This window comes from Neopelma chrysocephalum, unplaced genomic scaffold (assembly GCF_003984885.1).
Source record: "Neopelma chrysocephalum unplaced genomic scaffold, ASM398488v2 Primary Assembly neopelma1_65, whole genome shotgun sequence".
Taxonomy (NCBI): domain Eukaryota; kingdom Metazoa; phylum Chordata; class Aves; order Passeriformes; family Pipridae; genus Neopelma; species Neopelma chrysocephalum.
In genome coordinates this window covers 6,947,289-6,969,049 of record NW_020897722.1, presented here as the reverse complement: position 1 = coordinate 6,969,049, position 21,761 = coordinate 6,947,289, and the positions used below count along the sequence as shown (strand labels likewise).

At 37.3% G+C, this 21,761-nt stretch overlaps 1 protein-coding gene across 4 annotated transcripts in view; it reads left to right on the top strand.

Annotated features, from left to right (window-relative positions):
- Positions 1 to 21,162, top strand: part of TRRAP (transformation/transcription domain associated protein) — a 77,824-nt gene extending 56,662 nt beyond the window's left edge. For all 4 annotated transcript variants that reach the window (XM_027683414.1, XM_027683412.1, XM_027683413.1 and 1 more), the window contains 11 exons: positions 1,527 to 1,728; positions 2,840 to 3,004; positions 5,457 to 5,547; positions 7,041 to 7,240; positions 7,988 to 8,249; positions 14,776 to 15,001; positions 15,565 to 15,782; positions 17,319 to 17,503; positions 17,756 to 17,959; positions 18,861 to 19,055; positions 19,819 to 21,162. In XM_027683414.1, the coding sequence (XP_027539215.1) occupies positions 1,527 to 1,728; positions 2,840 to 3,004; positions 5,457 to 5,547; positions 7,041 to 7,240; positions 7,988 to 8,249; positions 14,776 to 15,001; positions 15,565 to 15,782; positions 17,319 to 17,503; positions 17,756 to 17,959; positions 18,861 to 19,055; positions 19,819 to 20,103 (2,233 nt within the window). In that variant the 3' untranslated portion in view covers positions 20,104 to 21,162. The remainder of the gene's footprint in view (positions 1 to 1,526; positions 1,729 to 2,839; positions 3,005 to 5,456; positions 5,548 to 7,040; positions 7,241 to 7,987; positions 8,250 to 14,775; positions 15,002 to 15,564; positions 15,783 to 17,318; positions 17,504 to 17,755; positions 17,960 to 18,860; positions 19,056 to 19,818) is intronic.
- Positions 21,163 to 21,761: the final 599 nt, after the last annotated feature.

Here is a 21,761-nt window from a genome sequence, read left to right as displayed (position 1 = left end):
GAGGTATAAAGAGAAGGAAGTGTACCTCCCCCATACTTTTTAATTTTTTTAAATTCTCACAGATAAAAGCAGCTAAATTGTCTCTATTCCTTCCTTCAGGATAAAATGGATAAAGGTTTCTGTTTAAAACATGGTTCTGATGTTTCTTAACCTTACCAAAAAATATGCAGAGGCATGACCATGAGGTGAGGAATTTAGGAAGGTTTCAGCTGGGACCAAGGGCAGTGTTGAACCTGAAAATGTGACTGTGATTACTTGTGTGTCAACTAAACTGAAGTGAAAGGTCACCTCTGCTCTTGCATCACCCTGTGCAGCCCAGTGGCTGGGCAAGGTGATAGAAACCATTTTAAGAAAGTCATCTGAGGTGTCAAGGATGATGGATTGTAGAGAAGGAGAAAAGAAAACAGAGAAGTTCCCTTTCTATAGAGGGGAAGCAGTGATACAAAGTCATCCATCAGCTGCTGCTGGGGTGGTTCACTTCAAAACCTCCATCTGGGGTGCAGGAAGCCTCTGAAAGCAAGGAACATTAATGTAGCCTAGAAACTAACACATGACAGACAAAGCTGTTTTCCTTTTCATAGTTTTGCCTCAATAGCTGGTCATTTTAATTAAGTACTATCCTCCAAGCTAATATTTTTGTCATAAAAGTACAGGCAATTTTAAAAAATGAGTAGAACAAACATTGCATTACTTTTGTATGGTTTATTTCAATGCTTATTCTATGAGGGAGAAATGAAGCTTTCTGTTAATAAGGAGGCTTGAAATGTTTTAAAAATGTCTTCCTTTCAGTAATGCTTATGGGAGTTTTTTCATCCTTTTTTTTGTGCCTAAAAAGTAACATAGATTCAAGGGCTATATATATTGGGATGAATCATGCCACATCTTGGACAAGGAACACTTGAGGAAACATAGAGAAAACTTCAGAAGTATCAAACAAATAACCTTTTGGTTACCCAGAACTGTGTGATTAACCTTCAAATTCCTTCACTTTTCCCACTGAAAAAATAAACACTTACAGCTGTGGGGATGAGGACCTGACTGTTTTCAGAAAATGATTGTAAAATTTTTCACGACTTTACTCAGAGAGGAGTAAAATAAGATGCAGTTCTCTAAAAGATAACTACTATAACATCTTCCTAATGTTGCTTTACTCATGTTTTTTGTTCAGCAGAGCAGCATTCTTAAATGCATTTGCTTCTGCTCCTCTTGTGTTATTATTTGCTCTTCTTATTCCCAGTGTCACTGCTTGGGTTCCCATTGCAGTGCACTGGAAGCTTTTTTTTGTTTGTTTTTTCTTTTAAGGGAGTATCTGTAGATCTTAAACACTTACATAATTGTTTCCATTATAAAGCATTTACTTTTGTAGGTGCAAGGAATGCAATGACAAAACAGTCATAAGAGACCTTACTAGAGAACTTACACTGAGTATTAAGAAAGTAATTGCCTGCCCTCTCAGAAATCTGATTTCTATAATTTAGTAACTATTTCTTAGTATAAAACTCATATTCTTCCTCATCACTGTGCAGGTCTGAAGAAGCAAACAAAGCTTTTTCTGCAGCTGTGCAAATGCACGACGTGCTGGTGAAAGCCTGGGCCATGTGGGGGGATTACCTGGAGAACATCTTTGTGAAGGAAAGGCAGCTCCACCTGGGGGTTTCTGCCATCACTTGCTACCTGCACGCCTGCCGTCACCAGAACGAGAGCAAGTCAAGGAAATACTTAGCAAAGGTAAGATCTAGAGGTTTAAAAAAGAATTGGAGCCTTCAGGAAGGGCTGGGATAATGTTCGGTGCCCAAATTTGTGCAATTGGAGAAACAGTTACTGAGGGAAGGCTTTAATTTAGGTGGGAAGTCTTCATGGGGCTGCTCGTGGTTGCATGTAACTTATCTGGGGTTTTTTTTGCTTCATTGAGAAGTCTGGAGTTTCCTGTAGTTGTGGAACGTTTTTGTAGGAGGAAGAGGACAAATCACATCCAGCCTTTCTGCTACATAATGCAGTGAAATACCTGCAGAAAGGCATCCTTTGATCCTGTAAAAAGTAACATAATTTGAGCTCTTTTAATCATTACTATGGATGAATACTATTAACTTTTACCTCAGTATTGCATTTTGTTCCAGATTAGCCTTCTCTATGCATTTTTACTCTGAAATGCAACAAAATTTTGGCCAAAAAAAGCTATTTGTAGTATATATTGCTCAGTTTGGGTATATTTAATCTCTCTCATGAAGAAAATTAAAAAAATCATAGCAGGCCACGGAAGACAATCTGTTCTGAACATGAAAAAACACAGAAAATATTCTTTGAGATTAAAGGTGACCTCAATAGCACCCTGAAGTTTATTATCTCCCTGTTTGGCTGCATAACAATTAATGATTTTTAGTCAGTGCTTAATATATTTACATTTAAATTAAACTAGAAAAAGTATCATTAAGGGTGAACTGTTAAAATAATTAACAACACCCAAAGAAATAATCAAGTTCTTGCATCGAGGTTCATTTATCTGAATTGCATATTTTAGGTTCTAGAAACATGCCCTTATTTTCTATCTGCACCTCCAAACAAAACCCAAAGAATTCCAGGAATGCAGTCATGTTCATTTGCTTCTTTTTGTCTTGTTTCATAGCAAGGAATGCACTTATATTTATTTTTACATCCTTTAAATATTATTTCTAAGGGAAAAAAATAACATTGGCAAGGCATGATGAATGTAAGTTCCTGTGTCTGAGGCAACTTTAACACTTACAAAGACTCCACAGTCATATCAATAAAATAGCTCTGTGTTTTTCTGCATCGTAATGATTGATGTGTCTTAAATTTAAGCACTGAAATTCTCTTGTAGGTTCTTTGGCTGCTGAGTTTTGATGATGACAAGAACACCTTGGCAGATGCAGTGGACAAATATTGTATTGGTGTCCCACCCATCCAGTGGTTGGCCTGGATCCCACAGCTGTTGACGTGCCTGGTTGGCTCAGAGGGCAAACTCCTCCTGAACCTCATCAGTCAGGTACAGAAGATAATCTCTAATTCTCTAGTGGCTGTAATCTTTGTTTTTAAGATGAGATACAAATAATTTTTAAAGCAAATTAGGAAAATGCCAAGGTTTAAAAATGCTATAGTTTGCAACTGTTGATGAGTTAAAAATGGTGATTTCTCTCTTTAAGTAGAATATTTTAAATTTCAAAGTGAGTTTTACTTACTGAGATTAAATCCAGTGAAATTGTATGCCCTATGTGCATGAGGCATTATAGCTTTCCTCTGGAATTCTGTTTATTACATTTTTGTGAACATTATAGAACATACTTACAAATACATTTTTAAAAATGCCTGTAAGGTAGGAGTAGGGATAAAGAATTGTTAGCTGTAGTGATTAAAGGGCAAACTATTTCATTAGTGCTTTGGGTTTTATTAGATTTGATTCTAAGAAACAAGGCTCTGTCTGTCACCATCAGAAATCTTTACTGAGCCTTTGTTAGTTTTCGCTTGAAGTTTAGCACGGCAAATGAGGAGTCAAATAAGGATAAGGTTTAGGGAGTTGGATGAAGAAACTGCCTTCCTGGATTTGTTCCTCTGAACTGACAGATATGAGTTTTGATTAACCTTGCTTTGGGATTTAAAGATTTTGTGCCTGTTGCTGTCTGCTCTGGAGCAGAACTCAAGAATAGAACTTTACCTCGGTATGAGGTTGGTTTAGGCATGTCTGTAGACTGGGGAGAATTGGATGTCTGTTAATGTGGGGGTTTTTGTTAATGTGTTTTTAGATACTGTTTTGTTACTGCTTAGGGGGGAGAGGGTTCAAGGGTGATATTTTCAGAGCTATTAACTGCTCCTGTGCCAACTCCAGCTCTGTTTGAAGAGGGGCAAACCTGGAAGTGTTGGGGTGTTTGTTCATTCAGGTTGATGTGAAACAGCTGTGGAACCCCAATAACACACAGGTGGACATGTGGAGCTCTCACAATCCCTGTACCCCAGGCCTCTTCACCCTGCATTGCTCCACTGATTCCTGAAAACTGGCACAGGACAACTGTTACACTGAATTCCCCACAGTGCACTTCCTTATTTCCCTCCCCTCTTGATTTTTGAGATATGGACTTCATGACCATATGGGTCCCTTCCAATTCAGGATATTCTATGATCCTGCGATATCCAGCCCCTTTTATAACATCCCTTATCTTTGCTCTTTCAGATCTCTGAGAATGTGTGTTTTTGTAGTGAGGGAATATTATGTCCATTTGTATTTACCTGTGCATTGATATTTGGGTACACAAATCTAGATTAATATGTGTGTGCATGTGTACACATGTGTTTCCTTCCCTCTCCATAAAATTAAAATATAACTCTGAGGAGACCATGCTCCCAAGCAGCTTAAGAGAACAAAGTAACTAAGGCAAACTTTGGTGGGTATGGTTTGAGTATGGTCTTGCAACCCCAGTGTGCTCAGCTGTCTTCTGACAGAAAAAACAAATTTCAACAAGTTGTAGTCACTTTTTTATTTGTTGAGATCTGTATAAAATATTTAGATGTGACTGCTTGCTTGCAAGTTGTACTGTAGTTGGAGCTTAGACTCATAAAAGTCACAGATACTCCTGTTTATCTTCCCTTTAGACTTCAGGTCCATTGAAGGGATGTAAAATTAAAACATAGCAAATTTTCTGTGTTACTATTTTAAAACTCTTCAAATAACTTTTTGAACTACAGCATGAAGCATTTGTGTGTCAGGCTAGTGATCTGCCATAAATATCATATTACTGAACATTTTGCAAAATTTCTGCCTCTTACCTTATCCATTTGGATGGAGAAGGGATCCATGATTTAATAGAATTGTGGCTGGAGAAGCCTCAAACAATGTCTTGAGAAGTGCTCTATCACGGGTAGTAGACATACGGTTCTTTCCTTTAATAGATACTGAGATTTACAGATTTTAAAGGGGATGCTGGATGTCAACATCTCTTTAGCTTTTTTTTTTTTTAATGGAAGCCATAAAATCCTTTTTATTTTTGGGTGCCATTGGTATCCCCTTACATTAAGTGCCACAATTAGATGGAGTAAGGTTACTCTCTAATGGGCTTTCTTACCAAGTATCATGGGGCTTGCTGGGAACTGTGGCCTAATTTAAAGACTAACCACTGTCATTATGTCTGTTTTTCTTCCATTATGCACATGAGTAAGATCTTTGAGCTGGCCCAGCTGGTGCTCTGACATTATGCTGTTTTCAGGTTTATTAGGCAGTATGATCTGGAAGCCCTAATTAGGTAATGCCTGAACAGTGTGTGTAGGGAGTTACCATTTCATTCTCTTCGTGTTTCTGTTACTGAAAATATCTTTAATTTCCATAAACTGTTATTTAATGCAAAGAGCTGATTATTACCAAATTGTACTTATTTACCACACAATCTGTACACGTTGATGTGATCTGTAGTCAATATTCCTTGACTGAGTATATGTGTGTCTCCAAATAGGTGGGAAGAGTCTATCCCCAAGCTGTTTACTTTCCTATCAGGACCCTCTATTTGACCTTGAAGATAGAACAGCGAGAGCGCTACAAAAGTGGTGAGCTTGATCTTGATAAAATTATTTGTGCTCTTTGTAACTTAGTTTGAGTTTCACCTGATTTTACCGAGAAAACAGATTCTCTAGAAAATGTACTAACTCAGCAAGGCTGAGGAAGAAAATTCTTGATAAACTTTGCTTGCATTGATTTGTTTCTGTGAAGTTAAATCTGCAGATGGCTTGAGCTGTCTTGAACTTTCTTGTAAAAAATATTCATCAGGAAGAGTTTCATCTCCTTCATTTTCCTGTTACCTTAATTGAGAATCAAATGTTCTCTCATGGATATTTATCTTTATAAATTTGTGAAGAAGTAGAAAATTCTTGGTTTATGAATACAGGAGAGCATCACAGTCTTCTGAGACGTTCTAGTCTAATTTTCATTGGAAGCATGAACCTTGCAACATTCAGTTTGTTTTCAAAGGAGCCACACTTGTAAAATGAATGTCTCCATATTAACTTCTTATGGTGAATTATCAAGTAAAATGAGCATCTAAGTTTACACAAAATAAAATCAATGTTGACTTTGAGAAATGTTTGGGAAGTGGGAGAACATTCAGCAACTTGCACACCACCTTTTTTCCCCAAGAACAAATCAAGTTTAGAATAGTTATGTCAAATGATTCCACAGAATTTAGTTGTTCTTTTGTCTCCTAATTTCCTGGGAATCCCAGGAGAGCTGCTTGAAGAACTCTTCCTTCAGTTATGTGTTCTTTATTACAAAGTGCATTGTTTATTTAATTGCCTTTTTCACTTGAGAATTAGTTCACTAAATTTCTGCATGAGATTTTGCAGGACACTAATTAAATAATGTTTTATTTTTCTTTGACTGCTCCTTTGCAGAAGGAGGAGGTGCCCACATACCCTAATAATTCATTCACATCCAGCAACAGAAGTTTCTGTGCAAAATTCTTGGTATTGCCCCATGCACATATATAATAACCAGTAAAATATTTTCCTGTAGGCTCTGCCACAAACTAATGCTTTGTCTGTGGGTTGTGTGAGTTAGTGGGGGTCATCTGATAAAGCAGAGCTCTGTCCTAAATCACTGTCTGCTGAAGTTGTCATGCAAGAATGTTCTGTACTAAAAGATACACACTATGACAATTTGTCTGTTGTTGGCATCAGCATATTTATTCTTCAGTTACGTGTGAAAGATCTCCCCAAAAGGGAGGGGAAGGAAACACCCATAATTCAAATAATTTGATCCTATATGAAATGTCTGTTACTTCAAGAGCATAGATTGGTAATTTAAAAGCCAAGGCTACACACCTCCTGTGGGGCTTTGAGGAGTGTTTATTTTGCTTTAATATTGGAAGGTCTGTACCATTAAACAGCATTTTTACAGAGTTTTCTGAAATTCAGATTAATTAACGTGATTACTACCTAATGTAAATCTAAAGCCAATTCTTGGAACAATTTATTTTATTTCGTATGGGCGCTTATCAAGTTCATGAAAGGTAATTCTTATTTTCTTTTTAATTTTCACTTCCCAGATTCTGGGCAACAGCAGCCAAGTTCAGTTGGGAATCAGTCCCACTCTGCCTCAGACCCTGGGCCAATCCGAGCCACTGCACCAATGTGGAGATGCAGCAGAATTATGCACATGCAGCGGGAATTGCATCCAACACTTTTGTCTTCTCTGGAAGGCATTGTGGATCAGATGGTCTGGTTCAGAGAGAATTGGCATGAAGAGGTATTTGGCTTTAATACACCTTCATATCTGTGTATCGTCTGAGGAAAAGTTAACTGCAAAATATTTATCCATAGTTAATTTTAAGCATTAAAACATAACTATTTGTTTGGATTAGTAAACTGATGTATCTGTAGAAATGACTGTTCTGATTGGAGTTGGTTATTTCTGGAAGCAGTACAGAGATTTTCCAAAGCTATTAATTTGATGAATGCATCTGGGATTGAAGCTCATACTAACTGAAAATGTATATTCTTACACTGGGTTTCACAGATACCAGTTTCCCTGTGGATCTGGTGCTCTGTGACAGGTTGTGATTATGACCTGAAGTTTGAATTACAACAGAGAGCAGATAGACCTGCCACTCTGCCTCTGATTTGCCTCTCAAAATGTTGGGCTGTTCTGTTCTGCCTACCTAGCACAGTGTTTATTTGAAGAAGGTTTCCTCATATCACATAATCTTTTCAAATATCACAAAATACGAAATCTGAAAGTTAGCTGCTGTTGAAAGAGCAAGGTGTCCTTTGTGATGCAGCATGTCCCCTGCTCAGTTTGTTTGCAGTGCTGGTGAGAATCGGTGCTGTCATTCTGATTGACCCTCTGATGCAATTTAAGAGCAGAGTTTTAAGTAGATGTTTCTGAGAGGATAATTTTACTATGCAAAAAGTAGTGCGGGAATAAATATTTGGTGTCAAATCAGAAGGCCTAAATCTTCCTGACTATTTTGCTTCTTTTATTTTTTGTCCTTAGGTTCTTAGACAACTGCAGCAGGGCCTGGCCAAGTGCTATTCGGTTGCCTTTGAGAAAAGTGGAGCTGTTTCAGATGCCAAAATCACTCCTCATACACTAAATTTCGTCAAGAAGTTAGTCAGCACTTTTGGAGTAGGTCTTGAGAACGTCTCTAATGTGTCCACCATGTTTTCTAGTGCAGCCTCAGAGTCATTAGCTAGGAGAGCACAGGCAACAGCTCAAGATCCCGTGTTCCAGAAATTAAAAGGGCAATTTACAACAGGTAAATGTTTAAAATGTTTTCTTAAATGTTACTTTTAATCTTCAGAGAAATCTTCCTCAGTTCAGCTGTGAAGGCATTCTGCTCTTTTATTCCAATATCTTTCCTGAGAGAAAATTTAGAAAACAGCACCTTTCTGTCATGCACCAAACCTGAAATAGTTTGTTCAAATCTTCTGTGGAGTAATAAAGGTAATTCAAGTGAAAAACAGACATCAACATAGAGAATGAGTATATTGTTGTATTTTTATTACTGAAAGCTGTGGTTTGATCACAGATGTGTTTAAAGATAAGTTAGATTACTTCACTATAATATTTTGCTATTTGCATAGAACTGCCTGCTGGATCTGAGGGACAATAATGATCTCTGCTTTACAATCATGGCAGAATTTAATGCAATTTTCACTGCAGACCTCCAAACTGACAGTATTATGTGAGGTCTTTCAAAACAGTCTACTTCTGATGAGTAAGATTAGTGTTTTGGATAACTAGATTATAAAAATCCTATTACCCAAATTTACATCGTTTGGTAAATTGAATCAATAACTTTAATCAGATCTAATAAAAAAGATACTTAAGGGAAGTAGCTTCTTTACTTCATTCATTTTCTCTTAACCAGTGGTTACATATTTGAGTATCTGCTGTTGATTTAAAATTCTGAGAAAAGCTTGTATACAGGAGAACGTGGGTTTGATTTGTTTGGTGCAAGGTGTGAAGGCCACACAGCTCATCCATGGCAGAAGGTGACCCTGATTGGCATCAGCGGTTTGGATTGCCAGGATTTTGAGGTTTGCATCAATTCCTCCTCAAACATAAGCGTTTGAGAGCATTTGACAAGTAGACTTGTGATGTTTTTTCAAGCATTTTACTGATAATATTGTGAAAATAAGTGAACTGATGGGAATCTTGTGAAAGTAACTCAGTTGCAGACATGACCTACATATCTTGTGCACGCTATGGATTGCAGGATGTCCTTTCTGAGCACAACAGTTGCATGACAGCAGATAATGAAAGTCCTGAACCATATGATTAAATTTTTACTGGATGAAGTGTACTAGGGAGGGAAATGGAAGTAGAAACATTCTGTATGTCTTCAGTGGGAGCATACAGGGAGAAAAAAAAAAATATTGGGCAAGGATTAATGGGATGAAATTTACCCCGTCCAAAATATTGGATTCTGTACCTAGAGCTGGGTAATAATGCCAGGCACAGGTGTGATTTGGGAGAGGAGTGGCTGGAGAGCAGCCCTGCAGACAGGGATCTGGGGGTGCTGTAGGTCCCTTCCAGCTGAAATACTCTACATGAAATGCAAGTTTGGACTAATTTTTCAGTTTTAGTAGTCATTTATATGTCTTTGCATCACAATAGTAGTATAACCACTCATATATACTCAACAACATTTTCCTTATATTTGAGTTATTTTTGGTCTGTCATAGTATCTCCTGGTTTCTCTCCTGTGAGCATCAGAGAGGTCTGGGATTTCAAAGGTGTAAAGGAAATGTAAATACAACACCAGACTCAAATCTGCAATAGCTGAAGTAATATTTCAGAACATTTCTAGGGAAACATTTAAGAGAGTTTAATTACAATTCAGTTACATGTTTTAATTAAAATAGAAAATGGGGAGGATTTCCAGTTTTTATATGCTGATGTGAATTTTTTGCATGTCTGTGATATATAAATGGCAGTTAAGGTTTTCAGATTTTTCTCTCTTAATCACAACATTTATAAAGAATAATATGGAACAACATAAAACCTGAAGAACAACAACATAGGCCTGGACATAAAAATCATGTAAAGTCATCAAATGCAAAGTGTTTCTCAGTAAACTTATGTTTAATAACGGTAATTAGTTTTTTGTTGAAGGTTTCATGTTTTATTTTCTAAGTGTCTGCAGGATACAAATAATTATTTTGCTTAATGCTGGAATTGATTTTATTCTAATCTAATACATTCAGTGTTTTAATTCACAATTTAAATGTAGGAAAACAGCAGAAATTGGACCAATCAGCATATATACTAATTTTTGTAATATAATTCATTATGCAGAAAAGGAAAATAAGTTTTTTATTGATTTTGTAATAACAGTAAAATATACATAAATAAATGAAGGGGATTGTAATTATTGTATTGAAGTTAGGAAAGGCTGTTTTAACACTATGAGAAACCATTTGTAGAACATTCCTAATGTGTCCTTCTGGCACAGTAGAACCTTCACGTTTGCTTTTCTGATTCTCGGTACCAGTTGCATCTGGGTGATGGACAGATAATTACAGAGGTTGCCTTCCATTTCACAAGTATCCACACTGAGGAGCTGTCTTGGAGTAAACCCTTTTCTCCAATTATTTCCAGATTAATGCTGACAGCTGTGTTCTATACATACATTCAGCTGGGTTTGGTTGCATAATCATTTCCATCAATATCAGAGTTGCATCTTGATTCCTGTTTGAAGCCACTGGGGACTCTCACACCATTTCTTATATTCTAAATACTTTGCAGCAATCTGGACTGTTGGAGCTGTGATAGGTCACTTTATCCATCCTAATATTATAAAAACAAATTTTACTTTGAATTTTTTTCCTGTAACTTCAAATGCATAGTTCTTTGACCATCTGTTCTTTGTTCCTTCTCTCCTTTTCTGCTAAACCTTTGACATCAAAGAACAGGCAAATTCTGAAAAATGCTCCCTTTGAGAGCTCTCCCAGCAGTGAAAGCAGAAGAAAAGCTGCCTCAATTGTCCTTTTGTGGGCAGATGATAGTTTAGAGTTTGGATCAGCTTCTTTCTGCAGCCATCTCTACACTCAGGGTGAATACGAATGGAAAATTCCAAAATAAACCCTTAAAGAGCAAGATAATTTCCTCGAGAGTTTTGTCATCCAGCACAATGAATTCTTCACTGTGAGTGGAAACTGCAGGCAGAAGGAAGCTCCTGGTGCGGCTCTGAACTATGGGGAGAGGGCAGGGGAAAGATCTGTTAATAGTTTTCAGCTTTTTTAAGGATTTTTTCTTTTTTTTTTTCCCCCTCAAGATTGAGCATAGCATCCCTTTAGTAGCTCTTTCTTTGCTTCCCTTCCAATTTTTAGATAACAGGACGTTATCCAGGAAATCCAGATCAAGAGATTGGAGTTAGCATCATATTTGACCTTGGTGTCTGGTCTATGCAGTCTTGGTTTTCTGGAGCTGAGTGATAAACCTGAAGTTCTGCTTCATAATTCTGCTTTCCTGTCACTGAGATTTTTCATCTTTGTTGGTGCTTTCCAGAAGTTCTTGTGAGATTAGGAAGAAGTTTTGGGAAACTGTAGAATATATAAATGTTTGAATAGTAACTTCTAAAGCAAGACAGTGCTTCTCTCTTGGAGAATGCTTGGATCTTCTTCGGTATCATGTGCATAAAAAGTTTGACCTGTTCTATAAAGCTAAGCTTATATTTCAGTCCTGAGTAATATCTTACATGATGAATGTCATGGTTTTTTTGTTGGAGATCCTTGGGTTGGAAACTTTTAAGTGTAAACATGCTTTGCCTGTAATCAGGATAATCTTTAAAATCTTCAAGTCAACTGGCGCTTGCTCTAAAAGCATTAATAAACTGTTGCTTTTCATTGATCAGAACTATTTTCTGACAGTATAGCAGAAGGGGTTTCTTTTTTAGTTCTGGAATCTTAGTTTGGAGGTATTTTCTTTGTTTTCCTGATGCTGTGTTAATGTTCTGTAGGTCAAGGGTTTGGGGGACACAGAGGATTTGGTACTCTAATTTTGCTACCTGAAGTGTATTTTTTGGTGTTGCTTCATAAGTGATGGTACAGCTCTCAATCAAAATGTGTTAAGCTTTATCTAGTTGTGTTAAGAGCCATCAGGATTTTTTTAGGTCTGTCTCACTGGGAGGAAGATTCTGCCCTGTTTGTCTTTGCATTGAGAGTGGCAAGAAACTTTGGCAGCTTTGAGAAGAGAGAGAAAACTGCTTTTGCTGCAGTCTGTGTCATGGGCTTCTGGGAACATCTCCATTAAAGATGGGTGGGGGGAAACTTCCCATTCTGTTTAGAAAAAGATGGTGCAAATAGTAAGGTATTTTAGACCAGTGTGTGTTAGCTTGAGAAAGATGTTCTTCAGTACTGTGTACTGAAAAAATGGATTTTTTTGAAACAAAAAAACTGTTTATATAGATTAATATGTCTGCAAAGCAGAGAGACTTTGTACACAAATGATGTTTGGTCTTGTATTTCCCCTTCTTCCAGCTGAAGTGATTTTTCTTCTCAGATGGGCTCTCTGTGACACGAGCAGAAAGACTAATTGAACTCTGTTTTTCCCATCTGCCACTAGAAAACAAAAGAACAACAAAAATCCCCAAATAGGCATTCAACAAACTAGAGCTGCTCTTGTGCTGAACTGAAGCATTTTTTTTTTGTAAGGAATATATATTGATGTGTATTTTTACCACTTTGGTGGATTCACATTAGCACAAAAACTAGTTGCAGTTGGAGGAGACTCTCCTGCACTTCAGAGATTCAGGAGATAAATGATGCAATAATTTTGTCACTTTGATGAAATGATTTACTCCCACTGCTCACTAGAGGGTAGGCTTGGGATTATAATAAGAGTGTTTTACAGTGGTATTGCAATAGATGCACTGCCCAGGCAGAGAAAGAAAAGGGAATATCACAGAGTTATGCTAATTTCCCTCATCCATAAATATGAAACTGTATTTTTCATTATAGACTTTTTTTCTTACAGACATGGAAAGGATTTTGTATGTGGTGGGTTTTTGCTCAGTTTTAGACTAGTAGACTTGGGACTTTCACTGAAAGCTTTCAGCATATCAGTATGTTGTGGATGCACAATGAAATATGTTGGGTTATGGTTCTCTGATATTTTAAGTAACAGAATAGCAAAATGAAAGAATCCTGGGTTGCATTGTTTTCTTTGCTATTGGCGTCTTTACATGTAAAGAAAAGAACTAAGAGTATATGTATGGAATGATATGAGCTCTTCTGGCTAAAAGAGTGTTCTGAGCTTGTCAGACTTTTGAGTGGTTTAATTGTGGTTGTAAGAAACTTTTATATGCAGTAATTGCTGTGTGCACATACTTAATTCACTCTTGGCACACTTGCAGATAGATGTTTGTAGCATATTTATGTGGTCAAAATTTCTTCCTTTAGCAGCACTCATGTTTGTTTTGGGTTTTTTGTCAACTTAGGAAAATATTGAGTGTATGTAACATTGAAATGAAAGTTCTGCAATAAGACTTAAACTCATTTTTGAGACTGTGTTAGTTTTCTGTTGTATTTGCATCATAATGAAGATTCTGCTCTACTTTAGTTGTAAATATCAAAAATACTAAATTGACATTCTCTTTCTCGCTGTTGCCTTTTCATTTGAGAGATATTAAACTTAAAGTGACATCTTTCAGAGTGTGGTGTGGAAATGAGTTAAAAATTCCAGTCTGTTAGTTCACTTGCACAGTTTGGGATGCCATAACTAATGAGGTTTGCAGAGAGCAGTTTGTCTTCTTATCCAAGTGTGTTTAATCTCTTTGTAGTGGTACTGAAGTGCCCAACCATCCTTTCATTTATATGTTTATTCATTTCCCCTCTTTTGGGAAATGCAATGACATTTATTTATTTGTTTGTTTGCTTTGTTCTGAAGCTGGGGTGAGAGCAATGTTGGGAGGATGGTATTGGAGTGGCCCAGAAAATGATCAGTATTGCAGTGATTTGTTACAGAATTACTTGCATAATGTACTGAAGACCATGTATTGACCTTGAGAAAGTTCTTTCCTCATGTGCATGTAGTCTAAAGGAGATAATTCACACTGTAATACTTTTAATATTGCAATGGAAACATCAGGCTCTTCGCATAATATTGTCATTTTTGCTTAGACTCTTGTATCTGTTTTTCCTGTAGTGACTTTCAGTTGTTATCTAAGCCAGGAAAGAATAAGAATTTTCTTGCAGCTCAGAATAGGAGAATAACAGTAATAAAAGTCTTACTCCTTGTCCTCACAGATTCTATGTTGTGTCCTTGATTGAGGTTCTTTCATCCCTTTTAGAAGCAAATAGTCCCCGTTGATTTAAATAAATAAATAAATGATGTGTAATGAAACTGGCAGAAAATTATAGTGCTACACTGTAAAATAAGCCTACTTTTCCTCTTTCACAAATGCTCTGATCTAATAATTTGGGGTTTTTACTGCTTTTTTTCTATGCAGTCTGGTTGCAGTATGGAGACAATTCAATACAGTAATAGTATTTAAATTTTTCACAATATGTTTTTCTAATGTTTGACTAAACCAGGAAAATGTTGGGAGGTTCATTATATACTAAATAACAGAATATTTTAGAGCTGTATACAGAAAAGAGGTAGCGGATTCTGACAGGTTTAAGGTATATATAATGTTAGGACTTTGCTGAAAGGTTTTCTGTAGAGCTGAAATGTTCAAGAGTCTGTCCTTTAAAGGCGGTGCAGCTCTGTGGGGATTGTGTGTTTGATTTGCACTATTGAATTGGGTGACTTCTTTTTGTGGGTTTTTTTTTCAGATTTTGACTTCAGTGTGCCAGGGTCAATGAAACTTCACAACCTTATCTCTAAACTAAAGAAATGGATCAAAATTCTGGAGGCAAAAACTAAACAGCTTCCAAAGTTCTTCCTCATAGAGGAAAAGTGCCGCTTTCTAAGTAACTTCTCAGCTCAGACTGCAGAAGTAGAGATACCTGGAGAATTCCTTATGCCAAAGCCAACACATTACTACATCAAGATAGCAAGGTAACCTAAAAACACCCTTTGGTAGATGTAATTCTGAAAACAGAGGAGAAATTAAAGCCTTCCCATCCATTCACTCTGCAAAAGTAGATGTTGTGTACATTTTATATATGTAAATTACATATAGAGAGTCATACTTCGATATAACACCTTTTTTATTTTATCCTTCAATAATTACATTGCATCACTAAACAAGTGTACTTAGAAGAAGAGTATATTTGGTTTTCTTGTATGCTGATGTAAGTTGAGATTAGTGCTTCTATTGTAATCAATAGAGATACTATTCTTCAAAACAGTGGTAAAGGTCTCATCTAATGATTAATTTTGCTCAAGAACTGTGTTTTCTTAAAAGCAAATAAAATGCAACAGAACAGCTTTTTAAACTACAAAATAGAAACCACAGGCCAGCTGGATAATAGAATCATACTTTGTAATACAGTTGTACTACCTTATTTTATTTCGTCTATTTCTGTTTGGTTTGGGTTTGTTTTTTTTTTTTTTTACATCACGATTTAATATCAGAGGAGATTATCCCAGATGCTTTATTATCCCTTTCTTCCTGCTAGGTTCATGCCAAGGGTGGAGATAGTTCAGAAGCACAACACTGCAGCCCGGAGGTTGTACATCCGAGGCCACAACGGGAAGATCTACCCGTACCTGGTGATGAACGACGCGTGTCTGACCGAGTCGCGCAGGGAGGAGCGGGTGCTGCAGCTCCTCCGCCTCCTCAACCCCTGCCTGGAGAAGAGGAAGGAAACCACAAAAAGACACTTGTTTTTTACAGGTACTGAAAAGAGAGAGACTCTCATTGTTTTTTAAATATGTGTTATACTCGAAGGTTATGTTTGCTGAAGTTTTTTTGACTGCTGCTCATCGCTGATTCTGAAAGTTTTGATTATTCGGAAGGGAAATTCATATATGTCCAGATGATTAGTCTTGGCTGGCACTGTAGCACCTCTCTGAAGAGGGGTGTTTTGTGTGTTGGGAGGAATTTCTTGTAATTTGGGGGTGTCTGTCCTCAGACAGCTTTGGCTTCGTCAGCCTTGACTGTCTAATGTCAGCTTCACTCCCTTTGATGAACAGATTTCTTCATGAATGAGAACACTTTCTGGCAAGCTTTACATTAAATAAAGGAAATCTTGCTGACAGCCTCCATCCCCCATTTTCTTTTTACTGAGGTAAACCAGCAAACAAACATGCAGGTGTAGCATATTACCTGTAAACAATGCTAAAGTGTAAAAGAATCAGAAACATGGATAATGAAGAACAGAGGTTTAGGGTTTTGCATTAGTCTGAGGCAAGAATAACAGAAATGCAGTAGATAAAGCCTTGAAAAAGATGATAAACATGACCACTGATAGAGAAATAAATCCTGTATATAACAAGCTTCATTACATAGCATGTTTTCCTTCAAAGAGCTGTTTTTTTTGTGGTTTGATACTATTTGAAAGAACCTAAAGAACGTTCATTTCTCTGCTGCCAGAGGTTAATGGAAGCAGACCAGGAGGAACAGCTCATTAACACCCTTTCTGCAGCAAGCATTTTCTTCTTTGAGATTGAAGAAGTTACATCAAACAATTTAAATGCATTTAAACAACTTTTCCTTATATTTCTGAGGTTAATGATGAGAGAACAGTTTTGGTGGTAACTGGAGGTCGCTGTCAAACAGGGCCAACAGTGTCACTGGAAAAGCCAGCCATGGAAGAGGCCTTGTCTGTCTTTATGTAGGTGGGGATGCACAGAAGACTTGGTAGAATAATAAATCAGTTGAGCACCATAAAAGCACAAAGAGGGTTTTTGAAAGTTTACTGCCCATCAAAGAAAAGCTCAGTGACTTAAATTTTCTTATTATTGAATATTTTTCTCTGTCTTCAGTATTTTACTTCCAGATAGTGTCATTTAAATGTCTATTCCTCAACGGTGTCCAGATTTTTTTCCTCCAGTTTTTCTGAATCACTTTAAGTACCCTATTAAGCTAAGTAGTTTTGTCCTTCAGAATAATTTTTATTGACATAATGCCAGTGTCATGTAATCAGATATTATGAACCTGTTTGCATCAAGCACTACCCTTGTCCTAAAGCTAAAGAAAAGTAGGAAGAATGATGAGTGCTCAGTTTTTTTTTTGAAAATACAGATGATGTTTCTGGTATTACACCACACTGCTGTAATACCTTTTTAACTGAGCTTGTGAGTGATTTATGAGTGCAGTAATAAAAATTTTCTCTTGACACACTTCAGGAGTGTTGTAAGGGCTGATATCTCAGTCTTCGGGCTCTGGATGAGCTGTTAAGTTGTTCTGCTCTCTCTGTCCCGTTCCCAGTGCCCCGTGTTGTGGCGGTTTCTCCGCAGATGCGTCTGGTCGAGGACAACCCATCATCACTGTCCCTGGTGGAGATCTACAAGCAGCGCTGTGCCAAGAAGGGCATCGAGCACGACAACCCCATCTCCCGCTACTACGACCGGCTGGCCACGGTGCAGGCCCGGGGCACTCAAGCCAGTCATCAGGTAGAACGAATTTGATTCGAGGGCTTTCCTGGAGGACTCTGCTGTTCCCTGTCCCCCCAGCCCGACTCTTCACTGCTCGTTAGGTGTGAGACAGAAACAGCACCAAACATTTCAGAGTTCAAGATCAGGGTGCTTTTCCTGAAATGAGATACAGCAATTTAAAGAAGTTTGGTAGTTGCTTTTGGTCTATTTGTCTGTTGCTAAGAAGTGTATTAAAAATGACCTCTTTCAACTAATACTTTTCCTGTGTAGGTTCTCAGAGACATCCTTAAGGAAGTGCAGAGTAACATGGTCCCACGGAGCATGTTGAAGGAATGGGCCCTGCACACATTCCCCAATGCCACGGATTACTGGACTTTCAGGAAGATGTTCACTATCCAGTTGGCCCTGATTGGCTTTGCAGAATTCATCTTTCACTTAAATAGACTCAACCCTGAAATGCTGCAGATTGCCCAGGTATGCTGTACTTTGTTCTAGGTGTGTGCTGTTGTCCTTGATCAGGTGGAAATTTGGACTATACTTCTGAAATGAGTCAAAATTCGACATATATAATTAACAGTGCATTTCAGTAAGATTTTCATTTATATGTGATTGCATATCATGTAGGTAGTAATTTAAACTGCAGCCCCTGTGGGCATCAACTGCCTTCTGTGAATTTAGAACTTTGTCTGTAAAACCCTTCTTAGATATTGGAATTCTTCATGTAAATGACTGATAAGTCTCTCTTTTTAGTCCTCCTTCAAATATATTGCTTTGAAAATACCTCTGTGTCAAACAGATTTAAGAAAAATAAAATTTAGGGGCTTCATGTTCTTAAAGGGCCATATCCCTTTGCAAATACTGTTCTCTTTTCAGCATTGCTACAACTCCTATTAATAGAGATTTTTTTCTGTTTTAACCCAACATTTAAAATGAGCCTTGCCACCCCAAGGTGGTATTTATGAAAGTCTCAATGTCATTTTAATGCATGGAGGGCTGTAGTCTGTGTAGCAATTAAGATTCTTTAATCCCTCCAGATAAAATCAGCTGCTGATACTGAACACTGACCCAGAGATCTGTTGGCAGTGACTCCTTACAGATCGTGCTACAGAAGAAACTATTCCTCCAGTTTGGTATAACAATAACCTGTATTTAGTAAGGGGTTTGGACACAATGTTTTGAGAGAAATACATACTTGATTTTTGCATACTTTTATAACTTTTTTCCTCAAAAACTGTTTGGCTAAACGAGTGAAAAGCTATTGAAATACTCTTGATACTCTGAGTATTAACAGTAAACAAAAATCCAACTTCTTTTGGTTTTACGAATGGAAAATTGTTCCTTTAATTACTTTTGGGCATCTTTCTTTTAAATCCAGGACACTGGCAAGCTAAACGTGGCTTACTTTCGCTTTGACATTAATGATGCTACTGGAGATTTGGATGCCAATCGTCCCGTTCCGTTCCGGCTCACCCCGAACATTTCGGAATTCCTCACCACCATCGGGGTGTCTGGTCCCCTGACTGCATCAATGATTGCAGTAGCTCGCTGCTTTGCACAGCCAAACTTCAAGGTTTGTGCACCTTTTGCAAGATTATTTGCGGGCTGGTATTTGGCAATTTATAAACTAAACATTTTTGGTTAGAGTAGAAACCAAAAGGTGTGTGTTTGTTTTGAAATGTTACCCAGAGGTTGTCACAAAGGCCGGCTGACATGCTGGAAATGTGCCTTTTTGGAAATGTTTTAGTTGTTAGGGGAAAACATTTGAGTCAGACTAGACACCTAAAAGTTTGTTTTAGAAGCTTGAGACTGTTGGAGTTGACAAATTAATATCACTAACTCAACTCAGTTAGGAGAAAAAACAGGAAACTATTTGTTGCAGGCATTTCTTTTTCATCCAAGTCTAGAACTGGCCAATATACACATATGCATATATAATAGATACATATGTATGTATGTTGTAGTCAATGTTCTTCCCCTGTTTGGCAGAAAACAGTATTCCCTGAGAGTGTAATGTCTGTGCAAAAAGCCCAGCTTTGCAAAATACTCCTGATCTTTGCCCAAGACTTTTGTGAGCGTGTGGGGGAAAGTCATGAATTTAGTGGAGTCACTTAAAAATAGAATGTACATGACTTTTCTATGTAAAGAAACACCTTGAGAAGAAATAATAAAAGACTGTTGGAAGCCACACTCACCTTGGAAAGGCTGAAATTGCAGCGTGGCACCAAAAGTGTCAAAATGCTGTTGACTAAAATCTAGTTACAATTCTGTAATCTGAGAGAACCTGATGGTTCTTTGGATTAAGTGTAACGATCTGATTTTTCTTCTTCATTTAGGTTGATGGCATCCTAAAAACTGTGCTGAGGGACGAAATAATTGCGTGGCACAAAAAAACCCAAGAGGACACATCCTCTCCACTCTCAGCAGCCGGGCAGCCCGAGAACATGGACAGCCAGCAGCTGGTGTCACTGGTCCAAAAGGCTGTCACTGCCATCATGACTCGACTGCACAACCTGGCTCAGTTTGAAGGAGGAGAAAGCAAAGTCAACACTCTGGTAGCAGCTGCAAACAGCCTGGATAATCTGTGTCGGATGGACCCCGCCTGGCACCCCTGGCTGTGACTTGAAAGTTTCAACAGTTTAGTTTTTGTTTTTTGGTTGGGTTTTTTTTTGTATTTTTGGGTTTTCGTTTTTGTTTCTTTTGGTTTTGTTGTTGTTTGTTTTGGGTTTTGATTTTTTTTTTTGCTGTTGTTTGTGGTGTGAGCCATACATTGTGTTAAGAAAATGTGAAAAAAAAAAGCTTTCCAGCCCATGGCTTACCTGTCACACTGCCTTCTGTCAGTTTTTATTGTTGTGTTTACAGTAGTACAGCGATTTTACTGTTTTTTAATTTCATGAGGAGATGTTTCCTTCTGTGTAAGAAGTTTGTTTTAATATGCAGCAGCAGCTTTCACAAATAGATTAAAGTGAAGAGAGAAAAATAATATACAAAAAAATCTTATTTTATGATGAAGACTATGAAACTAGCATTGTTAGATTTAGGGTCTGCCATTCCTAATAACCTGCAGTATATAAATTTTTTATACAATAGTAAGTACTTTTAAAAAAGAAAGATACAGTATTCCCTGTTACTGAATTTTACTCTGTGAAATTTTACTTAATCACTCTCTCTTCATTATGCCAAATTGAAGGCACAAATAAATTCTCTTCCTTTAAGTTTGCTTCAAATTTACATGAGCAATGTTAGTTTGTACAGACAATTTTATACCAAATGTTATAGAGGTGATTTTTTGTTAGGCACTGAGAAAATGATGATCAAATTGTGCTGACTTTTCCTGGAGCACAAGCTATGTACAGTAAAAGTGTAAACCATTTAGAGTATTTGGTTTAGCTGTGGACAGTGTTTGGGGGGGAAGTTTATAAAAGGATGGAAAAAGCCATCCTTTGATACATGTATTTGGCTGCAATAGATAAAAAATGAAATCTTATGAAATTCTCTTTACTGTTTAGAATTACAGTAGCTTCTTTAGAATGAATGTGTTCCTTTGTAATTTAAGAAAAGAGCAGTTTAATGTTTCACTTGTCTTTCTGTTGTGTTATCATTTTTATAAAACTTCGGTGTTGAGAATGTTAAATTTGTACAGAGTGATTTTTTCAAAATAAATATTTTGTAAAACTCTGTATGGTATTCATTTAATTTAGAACATTATTAATACCATACTGAGAGTATGGTTCTTCTTTGTTGTATAATGAATCAAGCATGACCTCTTCACTCCCATGCTTGGTTTCTGTGTTCCTTATGTATGGAAGTGAGTAGGATAGAAGGAGTCATGCTGAATGCCAGTGTGTACAAGTGGAAGCTCAAATAAATGAGTGTTAAGGACTATAACAGGATTTGGAAAACAAACATATCTTTTTTGGGGGGTGCAGAGATTTGCTTCCTGATCAAAATCATGTTGGCAAGAATAATCTGAACTTTCTTCTTATAAAACATAGCGCTTCCTGCATGTGTCACAACATGCTCTATCTGCAGTCATTCACAACTCAGAGCCTTCATGACTTGAAGGGAATTGTTGGCTTCCCTTTATTGAAGATTGTAACATTTGCAGCTGTGAAGAACAGCACAGGCTGCGTCAGAGGAGTTGCAGTGTATTTTCTTAATCATTTGCACGTCTTAGATATGTGTGACTCTGAGAGATTGCAGCATTCCCTGAAAGGAAGTGATCAGATAATTCAGCCACTTTTCTCTCCGTGATAGAAATCACAATGGGAACAAGTTA